This window comes from Sceloporus occidentalis, unplaced genomic scaffold (genome assembly GCF_023333645.1).
Source record: "Sceloporus occidentalis isolate IW3139 unplaced genomic scaffold, rSceOcc1.0.p SCAF_6, whole genome shotgun sequence".
Taxonomy (NCBI): domain Eukaryota; kingdom Metazoa; phylum Chordata; class Lepidosauria; order Squamata; family Phrynosomatidae; genus Sceloporus; species Sceloporus occidentalis.
In genome coordinates this window covers 139,270,938-139,293,685 of record NW_028316986.1, presented here as the reverse complement: position 1 = coordinate 139,293,685, position 22,748 = coordinate 139,270,938, and the positions used below count along the sequence as shown (strand labels likewise).

Here is a 22,748-nt window from a genome sequence, read left to right as displayed (position 1 = left end):
TGAGCAGTGGTGTATTTCCATATTCTCTGGATAGCAACAATAGCAGAGTTACACAGACAGCATGTGTTCGCCCATGCCTTCTTTTCAAGTTGTGTATTTTGCATTAAGGTTAGGCATCCTATATTTTACTTTATGATTATGCATTGCAGTTCTGCATCCTGTATTTTCCATTATGGTTGTACATCATGTATTGTGCATTGTGCAGTGGCACTCTGTGACTGACATGTGTTGTACTATGTTGCTATTCTGCTTGGTGATTCCTTAGGACTGTTGTGGTGTATGTCTGCATGTAGGTATTTACGCCAAAGAGATGTTTTATTGAGGCTTATGTCTCCTTATGTCTAATCCTGGGCTTTGTAGTTTGGCACTTCAAATTATATACGAGAAGGCTTTGGTCTAGAGAATGCAGTAGAACTTTCTAACAGAATATTCTTCAATACCTTATAAAAAAAGAAATCTCAGGAATCTGGAGGATGAAGGTATAGTGATTACAGTGGTAGCAAAATACTATATCTGTGTAGTGAAAATATACTGATGGCTAAAAATACAAATTTAAGATAATAGCTTAAAGCTATAGCTAAACTTATAAATTTATGCCCATCAAATGAATCATCTGGAGATTCTTATCAGATCTCTTTGGCATTCTCCAGATGCTTCACCTGATGGATGTAATCTGATTCCTGACTTGTGAACCCTCAGAAACACAAATAGTATCTGCAAATCTAGTCCAGAAAATACACAGGAGGAACAATCTCTGCCAGGCACTTTTCTATACTCATTTTGAAATAAATGTAATTGGATTTAGCATATGCAACACCTGGAATTATTTTGCTCCAAAAATAACTGAGGACATTAGAAGTTTGAATGTATTCAAAATCATCCTTTAACACATATTAAGGAAGGGGCAGAAAAGCAGAAAGCAAACAAATAATAAATACATCATAGTGTGGCATTTGGAAATAAATTTAAGAATAATAAGTTAAATTTTACAATATATCAGTATTTCAGGATGTAGGATAAAAGGAGCCTTTAAGACACATCACAAATATTAAAAAGATAAATAGTGATGGAACACTGATGTCATTAACATTTTCTTTTTTTTCCTCAAACAGAGAAATGTTATTTTCTTGGTCTTCTTTTTCAGTTTCAACATGGAACCCAGTTATGATTTTTTGCATATTTATGAAGGAGAAGATTCCAACAGCCCTCTAATTGGCAGTTTTCAAGGCTCCCAGGCACCTGAAAGAATAGAGAGTAGTGGCAATAGCCTTTTTCTGGCATTTCGTAGTGATGCTTCCGTTGGCATGTCAGGATTTGCCATTGAATATAAAGGTAAATTTAATATAATATGTATAATCACATAAAATGAAAACACAGTCAACTTTCCTTCTTTGTTTATAGCTGACATATAATCAAAGACTGTTTTGATGACAAAACTAGTTATAAATATATACAGTTCGTTTCATTTACTTCAGAATCCTCTGTGGTTTTAGAATACCTGTGGTGTCACTCCCTCATGCATGCCACCCTTCTGTAACAAGATCATCAGGATGGCCATCATCACAAGAGTTATTCACATTATATCCAAATATCATCATCAATCATCATCATTATCATTTGTAGTCAGATCTTTTGGATTGTGCGATTGTATTTTGCAAGTTTATGGTGGAAAGGTATTTACACAAACTACAAAACATGTCCATACAACTTCTATTGAAATTCTTTCCTACCAGTTAGTAAAAACCAGAAGGGAAAACTGGGGTACAAATAAAAAAAATGATAACAATAAAATCTTCATTTTGTTTACTCCCCACTGTTTAGGTTTCATTTCTCTAGTTTCTAATTCAGAACTAGTTTATACGTTTCTGTAATTAGGTTTGGCAATTGTTTGCCTTGCTTTCAGTGGGGAGTCAGCCAGTTGTCCACAGAAGTGACTTTGTCATTCTGATGGCATGGATGTTTCAATGGCAGATTGGATGATTAGCACTAGAGTTACTGAGGGAACTGAAATATTTAAGCAAAATAATGGCTGAAACATTGATCAGAACAGGGATTGCAGTTAAAAACAACAACAACAGAAGACTACAATTGGGAAGGGCAGCTAGAAAAGATTTTAAAGTACAAAGTTATAAAACTGAACACCAAAGTTAGTATCATCCAGGCCATTGTATCTCCCATCACCATGTATGCGTGTGAGAGCTGAAAAGTCCACAGTCAGTCCAAGAAAGCAGATAGACCTAAATTAAACTCATTTGAGATGTGGTGCTGGAGAAGAGCTGAGAATACTATGGATGGCCAAAAAAGCAAGCAAATGGGTCTTAGAACATCAAACTTGATATCTTCCTGGAAGCCAAGATAACTAAATGGAGCCAGTTATACTTTGGTTATATCATGAGAAGGCAGGACACACTAGAAAAGATAATAATGCTACGAAAGGTGGAAGTCAGTAGAAAGAGAGAAAGACCAAATACCAGATGGATAGACTCAGTGACGGAGGCCACAGCTCTGAGCCTGCAGGACCTGAGCAGAGTGGTTAAGGATAGAGGAACTTGGAGGTGTCTTATTCACAGGGTAGCCATGAGCCAACGTTGACTTGAAGTCAGTTGACACACACACATACATTTCAGATTGATGGGGCCCTCTTTCAAACCAATTACAAAATATAGCCTTCTGGTAAATTTTACACTAATTTAATTGGAGACTCAACAAGAAATGTTCATACATTCTGTTATATTTCCACAGTATCTACAATTACACTTAGACTGAACAAAAGATATTCAAATGTTGTTGCATATAATCACTGAGCTTTAATTATTAAACAGGCAGAACAAATCAGCTCATTGGGGTCAGAAATGTCATATAGGTCAGTGAAGCAGGATCTTCAAGGTGTTATTGTGCTATAGTTCTCATTATTCCTGGCAGTGGCTATGCTGGGTTAAGCTGATGGAGTTAAACTTCTGAAGTCTCAAAGTTCCCTAATCCAGATAGAAACTAATGAAGAAGTTAGGTATAGGATAGGAAAGCACTGCAAAATCTATAGATTAAGAAATGGATCTGATTTTGAGTGCAGTGAATCACAAAGCTAACTTCAAGATATTTAATATCAAACAGAGCAAATAGTAGTAGAGGCAGAAAGAAGCATGGGCCACTCATCTGTTCTAAACTCCCACCTTCCCTGTCTGTAGATTCATCTAAGCTCCCTATATATTTTAAGTTCCTCATCTTTTCTAAGCTCCCATTTCCTTCTCTTCCGGTAGAGTCCTGTACCTACAAACTATCTGGGCATTCATTACACAAGCACTATTTTATTTCTGAGCTGCAGAGATTGTGAATCAAATTAAATTATCTGTTTATACTTACTGCTTACTTTTTGATGGAATACATTTTTGATACCTTGGTTGGAATCCAGACTTGCCATTCTGTGGATGGAAGGGCTCCTCTCTTTGATATGAGGGACCAACAAATAGCAGTTAAATCCAGTAGATGTTCCCACCAGTGGAAATGGGAAAGTTTTCTTTGGATTCCCTTTCCTTTTGCAGCATTCTGTACCGTCTTCCATATTGTTTTTCATATATTTTAATATTAACTTAAGGTGTGGGGGGGACTGAAATTTTGGAAATATGTATGCTTCAGTAAAGAATGCTTTCTTTAAGTTTGTTTATATGGTTCATTCCTACATCATTTTTGTGCTAACTTAAAGGGTGTGTGTGTTTGCTGTTGTTGAAGGAATTTCTGAAATGGAATGTCTCGGACAAGTTAAATAGAAAAAAACAGTGTATGTCTATCTAATACACACCAATTGCACACAGTTTGGGTATAGGTTATATCAAGACTGATTTGCATACATGTTGTTCATTTCTCAAAGAGATATAAAATGAGAATCTTTCTATTTTATCAGAAAGTTGACCCTGGCCAGTAAGAAAATATGCATTTGCATAATATCTTTTGCATTATTTCTCTATAAATTTATAGTGAACACACAGATTTCTTTTGTCTCATTGGCTCTTTTTCTTTGCTCAGATTTGCATCTAAATTATAAAGGCTTTTTCCCTCTCTGCAGGAAAGATGCTAGACCTGTTTCTTTGCAATCCCCCTCCCAGTTGTCCCAATATACGTGAGCAATGTAAGCAAAGAAAGGAAGGGGAAGGGAACAAAGCCAAAGCATATGTGCTTCAAATAATTGCTTTATCAGTATAACATTGAAAAAATAATCTAAATAAATATTTCTTTATAGTTTTAGTTAAATATGATGCAAAACCCTTGAAACATGCTTAAAGTTACCTGAATGGTACCTTGTTAGACAAATTCACTTTAGCTGAAATCTGTTGGGCAGATGAATATGTAACTTACAGTTATGCATTTGTTACTGCTATGTATTGGTGACCCTTATGTAGCCTCTAAACTAGGGGCTAAACTAAACTATGGTTTACATAGGGAATGTTGGAAAGCATGCAAATCCAAGTAGATAAATAGATACCACTTCTGTGTGAAGGTAACAGTGTTCGGTGCAGTCATGCTGGCCACATGAACACCAGAGCAGTCCTTGGACAACACTGGCTCTTTGGCTTAGAAACAGAGATGAGCACCACTCCCTACAGTCAGTTACAACTAGACATTCATGTCAAGGGACTACCTTTACCGTTACACATGGACTGTGAAAGTCACTGAAACCTCACTTAGCATTACACAGCCACTGGGATCAATGTGGGTCCATTCCCCTTTTGATTGAGAAATGCTTGCCTGACAGCAGTCTTGCTTCATCCTGTTGCACAGGAAATCCCTTATGAGAGGGAGTGAGAACATCAGGCAGCCACTTGTTGATCAACAAGAGAATGGACTCCCATCAATCTCAGTGACTATTTAACAATAAGTGGGGTTTCAGTGACATTCACAGTAAGAGTGTGTGTGTGTGTGTGTGTGTGATCTGGCTGGAATCCACTACACAGTAACATATTACAGTGCTACATAGTATGTAAAGGTCATCCAGGATTCTGCTGCACATCTTTTCCCTTTCCTTGCTTCAATTTGCAAACTCACAGTTCATGTACCAAAGTAGCTTGCGTAGCTTCCATATTTCTATGGAGTTTATCACACGCAAGGGCTCCTGTCGCCCAAACGTCACCAAACTGTGATGGGAACCTCCTGTTTTCATCATGGAAGCATCAGCGTAATTGTTAGAAAAAAGGCCCTTTTTAAATAACGGATCAAATCAATAATAATAATAAAGTTTATTTATATTTTCCACCTCTCCCAAGGATCGAGGCAGGATTGCATCAGTCAAAATGATACAATAATACAAAATACAATCATTAAAGCACTAATACTGAATTAAGCGACATTCCTATTAGTTCTCTAAAATAACAATTCATCAATTCAGTTAAAAAGGTCCCTTTTCCTAACAATTACGAGAACACTTCCATGACGAAAACGGAAGTGTTCCTCTTTAACAGTGCCAGGCGCAATCCCACCAAGTGACATTTGGGTGACAAGAGCATGACGGGAGCCCTTGTATGTGATAAACTATCCCTCACCTTCTTCTCAGAAGAATCATGCAAGTCATGCGTTACCATTCTGTGCTGCATTTTGAAGCCACTGGGACAGTGTGAGAAACAGTTTTTGTGGGCATTGGGTCACTGCTGGTCTGTTGGGCAGGCAAGCGGCAGGATTGCTTCAGACACCCAACTTTTAATTTTAATGGTACTTTTAATGGTAGTGGTCTCATTAGTAGAGATCCCTTCCTATCTTTTTGTGCCAACACTCCCCCAACCATAGAAGGAAGATGCAAGATAACTATTGAATTCAAATGTGCCCCATATTTTTGTTGAAAATCAGCCAAGTTGGCAATGAACCACATTAAATGTGAGATTGGTGAAACTCGAAATACATGACTCAGAAAAAGAGACGTAAGCCCATGCCAGAATAATGTCTGTGGCAAGTTTATCATGGTCTAGTTTGAATGCAAGCAGATTTGGCTCTTGGCCTTACTCCCTCAAGTTTATAAAAGAGAAAAGCCTACCAGATACATTGCCTACACCTCAAACTTACTGGTTAATTGTTGGTGGGCAATGACAGCAAAACTTTACCAAAATATTGCCTCGGCATACATACCTGTGTTCCCTTACTCCTAGACCCAACATCATGCCAGATGTGACACAAAGAAATAGTCATATCAAGTAAGCAATGATGTGGAGTAGGTGAAAAAAATGCTATTGCAAAAAGTCAGTCAGTAATGATCCCTCAAAATCCTGCTCATCTCCACTCCAGATGACTTGCATAAGCCCATACTACTGTGAAAGGAAGGTGAGTAGGCTTCGCCATACTGAAGCAAAGGGGGCTTCTAAAATGATATCCTGATCTTACATATGCCCATGGAACATCTCCTGTCATGAGACTAGGAAGTACCATGAGACCGCAAAATCTCACAAGACTTCAAAATGGAATTCCAAGGGGTTGGTGTAATGTCAACTCTGGGTTGAATGCTGGAAGAACAGCCCTTTCCTCCTCACATGCATTTTCACTTTGCCAGTATTTGAGGAAGTGATAATAGTAATGTGGTGGAAAGCAATTATTATTATATCAGCCTAATTCCTACATTTTATTCTTTGAGTGATTGTGGAGTGGTGTCCCTGAACTGAATTGTTTCTCTTTTTAATCAGAAAAACCACGAGAAGCATGTTTTGACCCTGGCAACATAATGAATGGAACAAGAATTGGAGCAGACTTTAAACTTGGATCAAGTATCACTTATCAGTGTGATTCTGGATACAAAATTATTGACCCTTCCACTATCACTTGTGTGATCGGTGTTGATGGAAAACCTGCATGGAACAGAGTTTTACCATCTTGTAATGGTATGTACTGGATATGAAAAAGATTCTTTTTCTTTTTTTTGCCTCAGCATGTTACAAAATTTTATTCAAAATGCAGTTGAAAGACTCCTTGAACTTTTGTATGGTTCATAGTTCCCATTTCCTGATATGTTAGCTAGTACAAGAGGGACAGCTATTGTAGGAGCAGTTAAGCTGCAATGGGAATTTGGAACTGGGACTGGCAGGAAACTGAGTGAAGTGATGGCTTTGTGAAATTTTCCCAAGGTCTTGGATGGCAAAATTTATTGAAGTTTTCAGTGTACACACAACCTGCAGCAAAATCCTTCTGGTCAGCAACCTGTAGAAACCAGGAATCTTCTTTACACAGTTATATCTACAGATGTGCAAAAATACACAAGATTTGCTTTTGTGGAACCTTAAGCAACCTGGAGCCCTGGTGGCATAGTGGTTTAATGCCAGTACTGTGGCCAAAACATTGTGAGTTTTAATCCAGCAATGTTCCAAGTTGACTCAACCTTCCATCCTTTCATAGGATGCAAAATGAGTATGCAAAATGAGTACCCAGCTTTTTGAGGGCAATTGGATAACACATTGTAAATTGCTTAGAGAGTGCTTACAACTATAAAGTGTATAGAAATGTAAGTGCTATTGCTATTGCTATTAACCATGAACAAGACCACATTTATAATCTAGTATTTCCAAAGTTTGAGATGCCATTTATAAAAGAACAAAAACAGAATAATATAAAGGCTAAGTTCCAACTCATATGTGCAGCTCTACAGGTACAGTTCCACATCTTCATATGGCCCGGCAGTTGCCAAGCCTTGGGAGTGGCCTCAGCTTCTGTCACTTCTTAGTGGGGAAGGACACTCAGCCATAAAGGATCAGGAGGTCTCAACTCAATTGCAGGAGGGGGGGGGGGTGGCATGAGGTGAGCTCCTTAGGAATGGACTACAGCCACTTTTTCTTTCCTAAGGAGCTCAGAACATCCAGATTTTAATGTGCTTAATTGCCTTCCTCACAATTAGGCAAAGTTGGGATCTTTCCTCTGGTAGGAAGGAGCAGCACCAGCCCATGCTGGAGCATCACAGCTGCTGGGCAATGGGAAATTTGGGGGGATGGGAGGTTTGACAAGAGAATACCCTTCTCTGTGCACTTGATACACTCCATACTCAAAGGGGGGTCCCTATGTAGACATAAATCACCAAATGTGCCCAAATGTGACAAAAATCTGTTTCATGAAAAGAATGGGGTCTCATTTTACAGAATAAATAGTACAGCTATCCTTTTTAATAATAATAATAATTTGTTTTATTTATATACCGCTATTCCAAAGATCATTTCTTTTTAATAAGAGAACACAACCCAATTTCTTACAGGTGGCAGATAACTTCATTGTGTGATTTATTTATGTCTTGATTGGTCATTTCATATAGAAAAAAGTTGAAAACCGGGTCTAGCAGCCTCCAGAATAGGAATAAATTACTTCACAAAAGTAATATATGAAATATGTTGCTAATTTGCAATTCTTGAACTATGATTATTCTTGATATTTTTTCAATGAAAGGTTTTGGATTTTGAATGAGTTGACATTTAAAGTGCAAAGGGAAATGCACTACCAATTTTATCCAGTCAGATTTCCTCAGAAGTTTGAAAGGTGCTTTGAACCAGTGGAGGTTTCCATGAATAGAGAGGACTGATTTTCTTTGACTCCCTGTTCTTCAGCAGGTACTGTGGATGCACAAACACAGAGATATACAGCAATGTGCTCCAGAGACTTAGATTTATCCAGGGAAGGCAGGGCAAAAATAGCTCTCCCCTTACTTGCTTCCCACTCATAAACATAACTTTTCAGCAGGAGAGTGACACAATCAGATTCAGTTCAGGAATTGAGCCTTGTCTAGATGAAAGATATCTGACAAATGGTAGATATCTCTAGATATCTATTGCTAAGATAGATATATATTGCTAAGATAGATATCTATTGCTAAGAGTTCTAAATACTCTAAAAGCTTCAGATCCCATCTGGACTTGGAAACCAATATTGGTTAGGATGGAAGACCATCAAGGAATACTAGGTGCTGTAAGTTTTATTTCCCAGAAGAGACCTGGCAAACCACCCCAGACTACTGCTTGCCTCAGAAAACCCTATGAAATCTATGGGGATCACCATAAATTGACAAGTAACTTGAAGAAACATACACACACCACTAACAACTATATTTCTGTGCTTCAGACAAGTGAATTAAAAGCTTAGATTAAAAAAAACTTTCTTATTTTCAATCTGACTAAGCGGTGTTCTGCAATAAATACTGTTGTCTTGATTTGCATATATAACTGTGAAGATAGGCATATCTTTCTAGTCATATATGTATAGCTCAGTAGTCATTTCTAAGTCAGTTTTGAAAGCAGATTAGTAAACAAATCTGTAGAAGAGGTATTGATGGAATAGTACATTTTTGGAAACCTTGCTTGAATCAGAAAGATAGTCACGTCATGGTATGGGACATATTACAAACCTTTATAGAGACTAATTAGGAATTTGAAGGATGTGTAGATAATCTTGGATCCAAATAACTGCAACTGGGATCTCCTCTGTAAAAAACACTTCCAAAGGCCTCTCCAGTATGGCATTAGCACACATTATACATATTGCCACAGCAATCCTACTGCATACAAATTGCTGTCTGGCACACCATTATGTGTCAGGATGTTACTTTCGCAGCTATGGCAGTTGTGTGAACTGTGCTGTAGATTTCAGCTTAAATGATTATTTTCTTAGTGCTGTTGAAGAAAAATCTAGGAATGTTTTTACCACCTTCTCTATGCACAAAGCCTTTTGTGATCTCAAATCCCTTAGGATACAATGAGTTTCAGCTTTTGAGGACAAAAAAAATATGCACATTCGTTCAAAGACAAGTTCTTCAGACAAACAAGAGTTTGTATTTTTTATTTTTGCAGGGCAATGGGAACAAAATGAAGCTAAGTGGTGCCCAATTAAGCCATTTGTGCAGCTGTAATTCTGAACAGCCGTAGGTCTATGTTTCATTAAAAAAATGGTATGTAGGAGCCAGATCTGTGTTTTGAAAGAGGTCAAGGAAGTAGCCCTGTAGGGATATTTAATTTTCTCCATGACATCTCATTGATCTCTGTCACCCTCATCGCTGATATCTGCTGGAGATATAAGTAGTTCTGTTTGAACAACAGCAGCAGCAACACCAATAATAGCAGTAGCCTGGATGTAAACAGTAGGGAATTCACTCACAGATCCTCCAATATTTCATCTCATTTGGCCCCAAGTGGTGTCTTTTGATTGTCCTCTGAGAGGCTGTGATATATTTAGTCATACCTCCCCCCCCCCCCCATACTTTCCTTATCTATACAGATAAGCAGTCTACCAAGCAGCAGTGCCATCATTATATGTTGTATGCAACCTCCAAGCACCTCATGTGAAGAGGTAAAACAGAGGGAGCAGGAGGAAGCATAATTTAGTTTTAGGGTTTGCCACTGAAATATTACCCTCTGCAAGGATCTCCTCTCTTGATAAAGAGCAAAGATGCAGCTAGTCTTGCATGCTGTCAACTCTTACCAGACAGGTGTGGCTGTGCATTACACAAAAATAACATGTTAGAATTAGCTGCACTGTGTAATTAGTACTTAACATTTGGCAGTGAGAAGTATCCTGGATATGGACATTCAATTCTTTATTATTAAAGTTAATAATTATTGACATGACCATCTTCCTCAAATCTGACTAATCTATTTTAAAAACAAAGAACAACATATAAACTAAATGTTACCATCACATCTTGTGGTAAATAACTCCATAAATTAATTATAAATTATATGAGGAAATTATTTACTTTGTTTACTATGATACTTCTGTCAATTAAGTTCAGCGGATGACTCTGTTTTGAAAGATGGGGAAAGACAGAGAGAGAGAGAGAGAGGTCCACTTCCAAATTCCGAACATGTGCCTTATAGTCATTTCTTTTTCAGTAAAGTTATCTAGCATCTTAGTATTTCCTAACAGAACAACTGTTTTAATTGGATGATCATTTTGATTGGCTTTCTATAACACTCCATCTTTGTTGAGAACTGATGACCAGAAGTATGCATTACATGCTAAATGTGCAAATGCTTTGTATTTATAAGATTTGTTTGTTGTTGTTGCTGTTTTTCGGTTGTGCACCTTCCCATTCATTTCCAACCTATGGTGACCCTAATGTGTTTTCTTGGCAATATTTATTGAAAGGGGGTTTGCCATTGTCTTCCTGTGAGACAGAGAGTGTGACTTGGCCAAGGTCAACCAGGATGTTTCCTTGGTTTAATGTGGATCTGAACCCTGGTCTTAGTCTTAGCCCAGCATTCAAACCACTGTATCACACTGGCTCACCCATTTACATTGCAGCACTGTGTTTTATTTCAAGACTCTTTTCAAATCATTCTAACCTTGAATTTTCATTTTTGCTACTACATCACACTCACTGAAGTTTTCAGTGAGCTTCCTACTGTGACCTAAAGATCTCTTTTTTGAGTAGTGACAGCCAATTTAGACCCCATCAAAGGCTGTATGTCTATTTCAAGTGCATCACTTTGCACTTATGTTGCATCTCATCTGCCATTCTATTACTTAGTCACCCATGGTTATGAAATATACTTCTAGAGCTCTCCAGTCTGTTTGGGATTGTAGCATCATGAATAATTAAGTGTCATCTGCAAACTAGGCTACTTCACTAGGCATTCTTGATTGTATATCAATTAAAAGTAAGTACTGGTTTCAAAACAAGGTCTTGGCAGATTCCAGTCTTTGAATACCCGACATTGTGAAAACAACCCTTGTTGATCCCTACCCTTTGTTTCCTTCTTCTCCCTCCATTTTTTCTCAGCACAAATCTAGTGCCTTCTTTCCTGATTTCTAACTTTTATCAGGAGTCATTGGAATGGGGTTAATATTTATTCATAAAGGAAATGTGCTCACGCTTTCAAGTTCCAGATCCAATCTACTTCCTTTATTGTTACAATCTCAAACATAATTTTTTTCATTATTACATTATATGTGTTTGCCTAAATGGATTAATTTTACTTTTGACACTGTGTTCAGATCATAACATATCCTTTCTTATATCCCTCTTCTCATTTTCTGATATATTCCTTCCTATGACTACCACTCTTCCAGCTACACCATTTTTAACCATCTAAAGTTCTATGGTTGCAAACACATTAATAGTTTAGTGGCATCATTTTCTTTGCCCTCACACACCAGGATTATTTTTAAAGCTTGTCCTGTGTGAGTTCTGGGATGTTTTGTGATGCCAATGAAAATTCTGATATTGCTGTGAATTCTTATGTTTTGCTAAGTTTTGGGTATTATATGTATCCTGTATACAAAATTACTCAATTTCTAAAGGAATGTTTGCATATGCAGACTAGAAATATAATTCCTTGCTTGTGTCATCCCATGTACTGCTGTGAAATCACACATTTTGCTGAATCCTATGTATTATATATACCCTATGTACAAAATTACCCAGTTTCCAAAGGAGTGTTTGTGTGTGCAGACTAGGGATATAAATCCTTGCTTGTGTTTCTCTCGAGCAAGAATGTGCACAAGAATGAGAAAATGCATTTTCCCCTTGTTCCCTATTCAATGTCTTTGCTGTTGTTGGTGAGATTTTTCACACCTATGAAAACAGATTTTGCACACATTGCACAACTTGTGCAAAGTTCATTGCTACGTCATGATTTATGTCCTTTAGCATGGACTTTAAAAATTAGAAGCATTGGATAGGGTTCTGCCTTTTGATTATCCATCCAGTTCTCTTTTTGCTTTGTTTCAGACAGGGACAAAACATTCACTTTTCAATGAAACATTTTGTGAGAATTGTTAGACCAGAGAGGGGGGAAGGTATACTTTGTTTTGTTCTCAGGCTGGAGGCAAGATATAATAAGGGCGTCAGTGATTCTCTGCATGACATCATGACAGCCAGTCTTGTCAAGAACAAGTTGCTTTGAGTTTGTTTGTCTGTTTGCTTTTGCAAACACCAGTTCTGTGCCAGAAACTATACTGATTGCTACTCTACACTGAACTGTCTTAAAATGTCTACACCAAATCCTTTCATCCTTGCTTCTTATAACATTGTAAATCTCTACTTGGCCCCCCTTTGTCATGTGTATAATTACAGCGCTTTAGAAATAAAGCTTAATAATAATAATAATAATAATAATAATAATAATAATAATGTCACCAAAAGTGGCCTATGTAACATCATTAAACTAAGCACTAAACAATTTACTGGTGCCAGAATTTGGCAGTAACTAGTAATCTATAATTCATTCTTCTTCCAGCAATGAAGGTATAACTACTTTGTTGTTGTTGTTGTGTGCCTTCAAGTAGTTTCCAACTTATGGTGACTTATGGTGACTTATGGTGAAGTTATCACAAGGTTTTCTTGACAGGTATCTTCATCAGAGGCTGAGAGTGGGTGATTGTCCAAGGTCACCCAATGGGTTTTATAGCCAAGTGGGGAATTGAATGCTGGCCTCCAGAATCTTAGTCCAATGCTTAACATACGACACCACATTGGCCTCAGTATAACTCCATGACCATATAACGGTCACTTAACAGGGTATAGTTTCACTTTTTTTTTGCAGCATAACATTTTTAAAATGCTTTTATTGGAGAGTGGCTTCTCTAAATGGTGGAGGAATACCATATGTGGGTGTTGAATCAGCCTTAGGTGGAAGGGAGTTTTTGTTTTTTTACCACAGAGACCAACAGCTTGCTTCATTCAGATTTTGTAAATAAGTAAAATCAGTTTCTTAGTTACTTTCTAGAAACAGCAGTATGTAAAGATATCTTGTAGTACCTTTGAGACTGTGAGAAAGAAGTTGTAGCATCGTAGTATAGTCTCAAAGGTGCTACAAAATACCTTTACATACTGATCTTCCAGACTAACACAGCTCTGTCTCTTATTTCTAGAAACAGCTAAGTTGGTGGTGGTATTATTTTTTTGAAAAGGGAGCTATAATGGCAACCAACTAAAATATTCCACCTAGTTTACCACACTTCACAGCTACTAACAATTTAGTGTGCTGGACTCAATTTGGGCAAACAGAAATCGGTTTTTATTGACAGGTACTTGAGGATGGGGTGTTTAGATATCTGGACATTTGAAATGAACAAAGTAGATTTTCTTACTACAAGTGGGACCACTAGGGCTCAGAGACTGCAATCCTACACTGAATTGCAGTCAATAGAGCTTACCTCTGAAAAGACACGATACAGATTGTTATGAATCAATCCTGGAGAGCTCCCACTGGGAATCACTTTAAAACAAGCTTTTTAAAGGGGAGACTAAGGAACTCAACCATTCTACATTTGATTTCACCTGGGCACCTTAACCTTCATTTTCACAACTTTTTCTTGGCATCAAAGTGTCACTGGAATGTCTATCTTCCATTTATTAGTAGGGTTATTGGTAATTTTCATAAATGATTTCATAAACAAATGGCCTCTTAAACATTAAGACATCCTGCAGAGAAAGCAGGGAACAGCTTCAAGATTATGTGATGTGAGACTTTCCCCATCAAATCTGTTTGCATTAAAGTGCTTTTTTTAATATACATTATTCTTTTATGCAAAGCTTAAGTGATTTTCTGAACAAAAACACAACCTTGTACAAGAAAAAAACGTGTTTTGTGTAAAATAAACTATTTCTTGCTCAAATGTTGCATTTCACAAACCATGTTTTCTGTGCAACCCCCCCTTTTTTGTACAAACTAATTAGCTGGAACAGGGGCCCGTTACAAACGGGCACTTTAGTACGTGCTCCGCGTGTGCTAGGGTTAAAAAGGGGTGTCCTTTCCGGAGCACGCACAAAATGGTGGTGGCCGTTCCACACGGCCGCCGCCATGAGGACGTCACGACCACACCGCCTCTATACGGGGCGGGGCGGAAGTGACGTCCTCGCTCCGCGCCAGGGCATCTAGAGCAAGAAGGAGCTCCGTTTCGGAGCTCCTTCCTGGTTTGGTCCGCTGGGCGCAGCCTTCACATGGCTGCGCCCAGCAGACCAAAGGAGAAAGGGGCCAAGCGGCCCCTTTCTCCTCCTCCCCGCCGCAGCCCTAAATGGGTGGTCTGTAACGCGCCAAAGATAGTGGGGGGGGGGAGAATGTCTGAATGTTGATCTAGGACTCTGGGAGCTAGGGTTCAAATCCTGACTTGGCCATGGAAACCCACTGGGTGACCTAGGGCAAGTCTCACTCTCTCAGCCTCAGAAGAAGGCAATGGTAAACACTCTGAACAAACCTTGCCTTTAGGGTCACTATAAATCATAAATAATCTGAAAGAACACAAAAGCAAATTGGATGGGAAAAGAAGTCCCAAAGTATGAATGGTCTTCAAAAACTGTGCAGAAGACCTTGCGTACTTACGTAGCAGGGAGAAAGCAACCTACTGAAATTATCCATCCTTCAATGTGATGCAGTGAAATAAGTGAAGATTTCCATCCCTACCTTGTGGCCACTGGTGATTTCCCCTATCATATCACTTCAATAGCCACCATTTCCATGATAGTATGGGGCTGGGGCATTTTTGATAGTGGACCCTGTACTGTGCAGTGTTCTATTAATGGTAGTTTATGTCAACATTCCACTTAGATGTTATTTGTTTTTGTTGTTATTATTGATGGTTGGGTCACTGAGTGATTTATATTAACTGCTTAAAAAAACACCTCTTATAACAGTGTATTATGTTGGATGTAGTGGATATTGTTTTATTGACCTGCTAGATGGTGCAGGAGAGGACTGACCAATAGCTTGGAAGTAATGTGAAAAGCCAGCATGCTGTATCGGATTGAGTCTTGCACTAGGAGACTGGGATACTAGGGTTCAACTTCTTGTTGAGCCATGAAAATTCAATGGGTGACCATAGCCAAGTCACATACTCTCAGCTGAAGAGCAAGGCAAGGACAAACTATCTGTGAACAAATTCTGCCATGAAAACCCTGTTGTAGGGTCATCTTAGGGTTGTCATAAGTCAAAATTAACCGGGAGACACACAACAACAACAGTGTGAAGAGGGGGTCAGATAAGAGTGGGAATTCATGAAAATAATTACCTTTCTCTCTCCACACTTTCTAATCCAAAAAGCGGCCGCCTGGCTCGGCAGGCAGGCCGCTTTGCCGCTAGATGCGGCGCGAACTACAAGCCCCAGATGCCTCTGGGGCTCGCACCGGCCCCTGATTGGTGTGTGGGGCGGAAGTATGCTGCTCCCGCCCCACGACGCTCTGGGGGCCGGGCTCTATGGTACGGGAGTTCCGGTCCTCCAGGGCAGCTCATTGGCTAGCTGCCCTGGAGGAGGAGTCTCCCGGATCAGGTGATCTGGGGGCGGAGCCGGGGCCTATTTAAGGCCGCGCGGACGGCTCCGGCCCTCAGTCGGCGCTTGGCTCCAGCGTGGAAGGAGCCAAGCTGGAAGGGAGCAGACGGCTGTGTGCTTCTGCGCTGCCTTTGCTCCCTTCCTTTTAGGCCGCGCCGGACCAGGGTCAGCTGGTTTTGGTGGAGGCTCATCTCAGGACCAGAGACATTCTGCTTTGCCTATGAGCACAGAGGCTTCTTCTCAACGTAGTGTGGCTGGTGGGCTATCACCTGAGACTTTGAATGCTCTGTCCAGATCCATTGCAGAGCTGATTCAACAAGCAACCTTGTCTCCTCGGTCTACTGTTGAGTCTTCGCCTGTCCCTCCCTCTGGTCAGCCATTTAGACATCATGTAGCCAGCTCGTCTGCTCCAGTATCTCAATCGTTGCAGAGCACAGCTGCCAGCGGCGTTTTGCCTTCTCAGCCGGCTGTGGGTTGTGTGTCCAGCTCGTCCAGTTCTTCTTCGTCGAGCTCGTCCACTTCGTCTTCCGATGACGACGATGACGGAGGACCATCTTCTGCGTCTTCGCGGCGGAAAGAAAAGAAGCGAAAACGCAAGGCCAAGAGAAGGAGACACAGATCCCATGGTGCTGCAGCGCGGCTGCCATCTTCCGAAGGTGGTGATCATCCTTCTATGCCAATCGGGAGGGAGGGTTTTTGGATTGAGCACGCTTTGGTGCCGGGTTTGCCTCGCTGGGCCATTAAAAAGAGGGCTTGGCGCCCTGGACTTCAAGGTGTGTGGGTTGATTCTAATGCAGCTGAATACCCCATTTGCTCTCCGGGTGAGCGCCCCCCTGGGGCACACTTGTCTAGGAAGGTCCGGAAGAATATCCTGCGGGGGTGTTATGTTGATGTCTTCTCCCTTCTCCAGCTGAAGGGTCAAGAAGCAGTTGCGGTGACTTCTACGAAGAAGTCCAAGCACGAGTCTAAGGTTGCTCCTGCAGATCATACCTTTGCTAACTGGCTGGAAGGTTTCACGGTCTTTAAGGCCGTTGTTTCTATGGCCTTCCCGGAGCGTGCTTGGCACCTGGACAGTCATCTGTTGAACGTTCTTCGTGCAAAGGCCTTCGCGGGTGACGCGGCGGCCATCGCTTATGATGCTGCATTCAGGCAGCATGCATCACAAAACTCGCGGGAGCGATGGGACTTGCTGCATAATGAGATCTGGTTGCTAGAAGTTGGCACTCAAGCCAGATTTAAAGGATCCCAAAAGGACACTGCAAAAAAGAGTTCTCGTATTTTGCCATGTTGGGACTTTAATGCTGGACGTTGTACGCGTGTTCAGTGTAAATATGACCATTGTTGTATGAATTGCAAAGGGCCCCATGCTAAGTCTTCTTGTGCCCGGCCTTCTCAGGCGCCTCAGCCCTTTCGGGGTGGGCGCCCTGCCTCAGCAACTGCCGGCAAAAAGGATGGATCAGGGGGTTTGGAGGCCGGAATTGCAGGGGGCCATAAATAACTCAGTTGCCTCTTCTTCATCTCATGTTTTCTCGAAGGCCTTTTCACCGATAAATCCTGAGGCCCTTTGTAAGTTGCTGGTTAGCTATCCCAATCGGGAGGCTGCCGATTACCTGGCCAAGGGTTTTTCTTTTGGTTTCAGAATCCCGGTTTCTGCTCCCCTGGCCCATAATTTCCCAAAAAATTTACTATCTGCCAGGTCCATGCCTGATGTCCTTAGGACAAAAATCCAAAAAGAGATTTCGGCTGGACGTGTTGCTGGCCCCTTTTCTGAATTACCGTTGCCTAATTTACATATATCTCCTTTGGGCGTCGTCCCAAAGAAGGCGCCTGGTGAATTTCGTATTATTCATCACCTTTCCTATCCGCCTGGGTCCTCTGTAAATGACGCCATTCCTGATGAGCTATGTTCTGTTAAATATGCCTCCTTTGACCATGCGGTTCGGCTGGTTAAGGCTTGTGGTAAAGGTGCTCTCATGGCAAAGTGTGACATTCAATCTGCATTTAGGTTGTTACCTGTCCATCCTGACGATTTCCATCTTTTAGGTTTCCAGTTCGAAGGTAACTGGTACTTCGATAAGGCCATGCCGATGGGCTGCTCCATCAGCTGTGCGGCCTTTGAGTCGTTTAGCACCTTTCTTGAATGGGAAGTTAAAAAAAGGGCTTCATCGCCTTTGGTGACCCATTATCTTGATGATTTCTTTTTTGTTGGCCCTGCTAATTCCCCCAGGTGTGCTCAGCTGTTAGACACCTTTAAAGTTTTGGCCCAAGAGATTGGGGTTCCTTTGGCTCCAAATAAGACCGAGGGTCCTTCCTCATCCATGTCCTTTTTAGGCATTCAATTGGACTCCCATAAAGGGTTATCTGCTTTGCCTATAGACAAAATTGCTATTCTGTGTGATCTAATTCAACATGCTTTGAGTTCTGTTAAGCTACGACTTAAACAGGTACAATCCTTGCTGGGTCACCTCAATTTCGCCTGTAAAGTTGTTACGCCGGGCAGAGCTTTTTGTGCGAGGCTGGCCAGGTCTTTGGCTGGCCCTAGGTTGCTGCATCATCATATTAGGGTGACTAAATCCATTAAGTTGGATCTTCATATCTGGCTCCAATTTCTAAAAGGTTTTAATGGTGTTGCCATCTGGCAAAGGGTGTGGTGCCTCAGTGACAAATTGCAGGTTTTTTCTGATGCGGCAGGGAGCATCGGATTTGGAATCTATTTCCAGGGTCACTGGTGCGCACAGAGATGGCCTGAGTCTTGGCATGGAACTGGTGTCCTGCGGGACTTGACGTTCCTGGAGCTATTCCCTATTGTGGTGGCCATTCAAATTTGGTGTTCTGAGTTTAAAGATAAGCGGGTTTGTTTCTGGTGTGATAACCAGGCCGTGGTTGCTGTCATAAACAAACAATCTTCTAAATCTGAGAGAGTTATGGCTCTGGTTCGTAAATTTGTTTTATGCTGTCTCATCAATAACATTTCGTTCACAGCCCGCCATATTCCTGGTTTACAAAATAACATTGCAGACGCCATTTCTCGTTTCCAGGAACAACGATTTCGACAGTTGGCTCCAGAGGCCGACCTGTGCCCCACCCAGTTTCCTGTTGCCATGTGGGAAGTTGGATGTCTGAAGTAATGGAGGGAGTGATATCTTCTATTGCACCGTCCACCCTTTGGACATATAAACATGCCATCAAAAAATTGTTTGAGTTTTATGCTGCAGTGGGTATGCAGCCTCTTTGGCCGGTGCATACCGATGTGGTTTTACGCTTCTTGGTTTGGCTCAGACATTCCAACATTGCTCCCAAGACTATGTTGATTCATCTTGCCGGGATCACATTCTTTTCTAAGGCGGGTGGATTTGTTGATCCTTGCTCATCATTTTTGGTAAAAAGGGCTGTTGAGGGCTGGAAACGTATTTATGCTGCGGCCAAAGATGTTTGCAGGCCGATTTGTTATCAACTGTTATCAAAGCTATGTTCTCAATTGCCTGTTATTTGTTCTTCCAATTTTGAATGTAAACTGTTTTTTGCTGCTTATACTGTTGCATTTTTTGGGGCATTCAGATTGGGAGAGCTGGTGGCTGGGTCCAAGAGCGATATGTCAGGTAGGGCATTTTGTGCCTCTGACATTTCATTCACGAGACATGGTGTTTATCTTACTGTGCGCAGGTCCAAGTGCGACCAGCTGGGGGCTGGACAGACAGTTGAGTTGCGTCGCTTGCATGGTTCTCCTGTCTGTGCTGTTAAAGCCTTGAGGGATTATTGGGAAATTCGGCCTTTGGTCGACAGGTTTTTGTTTGTTCACATGGATGGTACTCCTTTGACGAGGTACCAATTTGTTGCTGTGTTAAAAAAAATCTTTACATGCTTTGGGGCTCCCAGCCGATGCTTTCGGGGGACATTCTTTCCGCATTGGTGCGGCTACTGCTGCTTCCCGCGCAGGCATGCAGGTGCGTGATATCATGCGCATTGGGAGATGGAAGTCTAAGGCCTTTTCGGTTTATGTTCGTCCGCACTTGGACTGCTGCGGCGAGCACTAATTTCGCTCTTGGCAGGGTTGGCGGTAGCCGTTGTGGTGACGGCTTTTGTGGCGGCAGCATAGGCCAGGATCTGCACGGTTGGGTACCAGGGCTACGGAGCTCTGGTTTGGGAGTCCGTAGGGACCCGGGGGCAAATTGGGCAGGCGTATGGCCATTGCGGGGGCCATAACGCAAGGACGCCTCCCGGTGACCAGGGGCTTAGAGAATATGTGAACACACGGCAGTGGTGCGGTCAAGCGGTGTTCATTAGCCCCTAGGTCATCCCAATGCCTGGTGGGTACCAGGTTTTGCTATCAGACAGACATGGGGTTGTTTGATATCTTCAGATCCTGACCTTATGCTTTATGCCAACCCTTCCAATGGTTTGCTTAATAAAGTTGTGGCCTTTCTTCCAATTTGGTCTCCTGTGTTTATTTGAGCTAGCTTCTGAGGCAAAAAGCGGCCGCCTGGCTCGGCAGGCAGGCCGCTTTGCCGCTAGATGCGGCGCGAACTACAAGCCCCAGATGCCTCTGGGGCTCGCACCGGCCCCTGATTGGTGTGTGGGGCGGAAGTATGCTGCTCCCGCCCCACGACGCTCTGGGGGCCGGGCTCTATGGTACGGGAGTTCCGGTCCTCCAGGGCAGCTCATTGGCTAGCTGCCCTGGAGGAGGAGTCTCCCGGATCAGGTGATCTGGGGGCGGAGCCGGGGCCTATTTAAGGCCGCGCGGACGGCTCCGGCCCTCAGTCGGCGCTTGGCTCCAGCGTGGAAGGAGCCAAGCTGGAAGGGAGCAGACGGCTGTGTGCTTCTCCCACCCACCCACCGCTTTCTTTGTGGGTTGCTGTCACAACTATGGGGCGGCAGCATAGGCCAGGATCTGCACGGTTGGGTACCAGGGCTACGGAGCTCTGGTTTGGGAGTCCGTAGGGACCCGGGGGCAAATTGGGCAGGCGTATGGCCATTGCGGGGGCCATAACGCAAGGACGCCTCCCGGTGACCAGGGGCTTAGAGAATATGTGAACACACGGCAGTGGTGCGGTCAAGCGGTGTTCATTAGCCCCTAGGTCATCCCAATGCCTGGTGGGTACCAGGTTTTGATATCAGACAGACATGGGGTTGTTTGATATCTTCAGATCCTGACCTTATGCTTTATGCCAACCCTTCCAATGGTTTGCTTAATAAAGTTGTGGCCTTTCTTCCAATTTGGTCTCCTGTGTTTATTTGAGCTAGCTTCTGAGGCAATAAGCCTTCACTGGATTAAAAAGCTTTGGACAGCAGAGGAAGAACCCAAGGTTAAATGTGTTTTATTTTATTATTTTTAATGTCAAGATCTTTTAGAAAATTAAAAGCTTAACACTGAATTATATCAATGTTTCATTGCTAATTAGAATATGAATTTTTGACTGTCATATAAATGCAACATAACCCAATTTTTGCCTTGCAAAATCCCATTGATTCCAATGACCCTAATAATCATATGGTCAAATCTTGTTCAAATCTTTTGTTTTGAAATTGATGGGATTTACAGATGATTAAAACTGCCTGGACTGTGTATTAACAAAAATTCTCAAGCCTTTTGACTCTGAGAAAATTTGAGTTGATCATATTGAAATTATCCTTATTTGCAGATGACAGCTGATGGATGTCTTGGTAGCATTGAAGTTATTTGCTCTATGTCAGAAATCTGTCTTTTAATTTGTCGTCCTCTTTCTCAGAATAATCATGTGGAGAAATTTAGTAATGCAAACCATCCTTCTTTGTGCATGATCAGTCATGGATTTAAATAAAACATTTTGTAATTTTTGCTTTCATTTTATCCTTATTTCACAAATTAATTACTTACGCAATTTAAAATGATTTTGTATAGTTTTAATGTGGTGATTTTTATAAAAAATAATTTTGTATTGTTAGGATTTAATGGATTCTTTTTAGAACCTTGGGTTCTATTTTGAGGAGGCACATAAATGAAATGAAATTTTAAAATAATAAAATAAAATACTCCTTCCTTGGGGAAAAAGTCCAGCCAGGGAGAGGCTCGGATCAGTTGCTGTATTTACCTGTGTATAAGTCAACCCAGGTTTTTTGAGTCATTTTTTCTGACCTAAATTTCTTGACTTGTACATGAGTATATACGGTTCCCATACCTTCGATCAAACATTGATCAGAATGGGGACTGCAGTCAGGAAACAAGAAGACTAAGAATAGGGAAGGCTGCCATGAAAGAACTAGAAAAAATTCTATAGAACAAAGATTCACAGCTGAGCATGAAAGTTAGTCATACAAGCCATTGTATTTCCCATCACTATGTATGGATGTGAGAGCTAGACAGTTAAATAAGTGGATAGGAAAAAAATCAATTCATTTGAAATGTGGTGCTGGAGAAGAGTATTGAGGATACTGTGGCCAACCAAAACAAACAAACACAAACAAACAAATGGGCCCTAGAACAGTCAAACTTGAAATCTGCATGGAAGCCAAGATGATTAAACTGAGGTTGTCATACTTTGGCCACTTCAGGAGAAAACATCACT

At 41.3% G+C, this 22,748-nt stretch overlaps 1 protein-coding gene across 3 annotated transcripts in view; it reads left to right on the top strand.

The window, feature by feature from the left end:
- Nucleotides 1-22,748, top strand: part of CSMD1 (CUB and Sushi multiple domains 1) — a 1,238,710-nt gene that overhangs the window by 1,018,717 nt on the left and 197,245 nt on the right. For all 3 annotated transcript variants that reach the window (XM_089531085.1, XM_089531084.1, XM_089531086.1), the window contains exons 29-30: nucleotides 1,145-1,332; nucleotides 6,657-6,851. In XM_089531085.1, coding sequence (XP_089387211.1) covers nucleotides 1,145-1,332; nucleotides 6,657-6,851 — 383 coding nt within the window. The remainder of the gene's footprint in view (nucleotides 1-1,144; nucleotides 1,333-6,656; nucleotides 6,852-22,748) is intronic.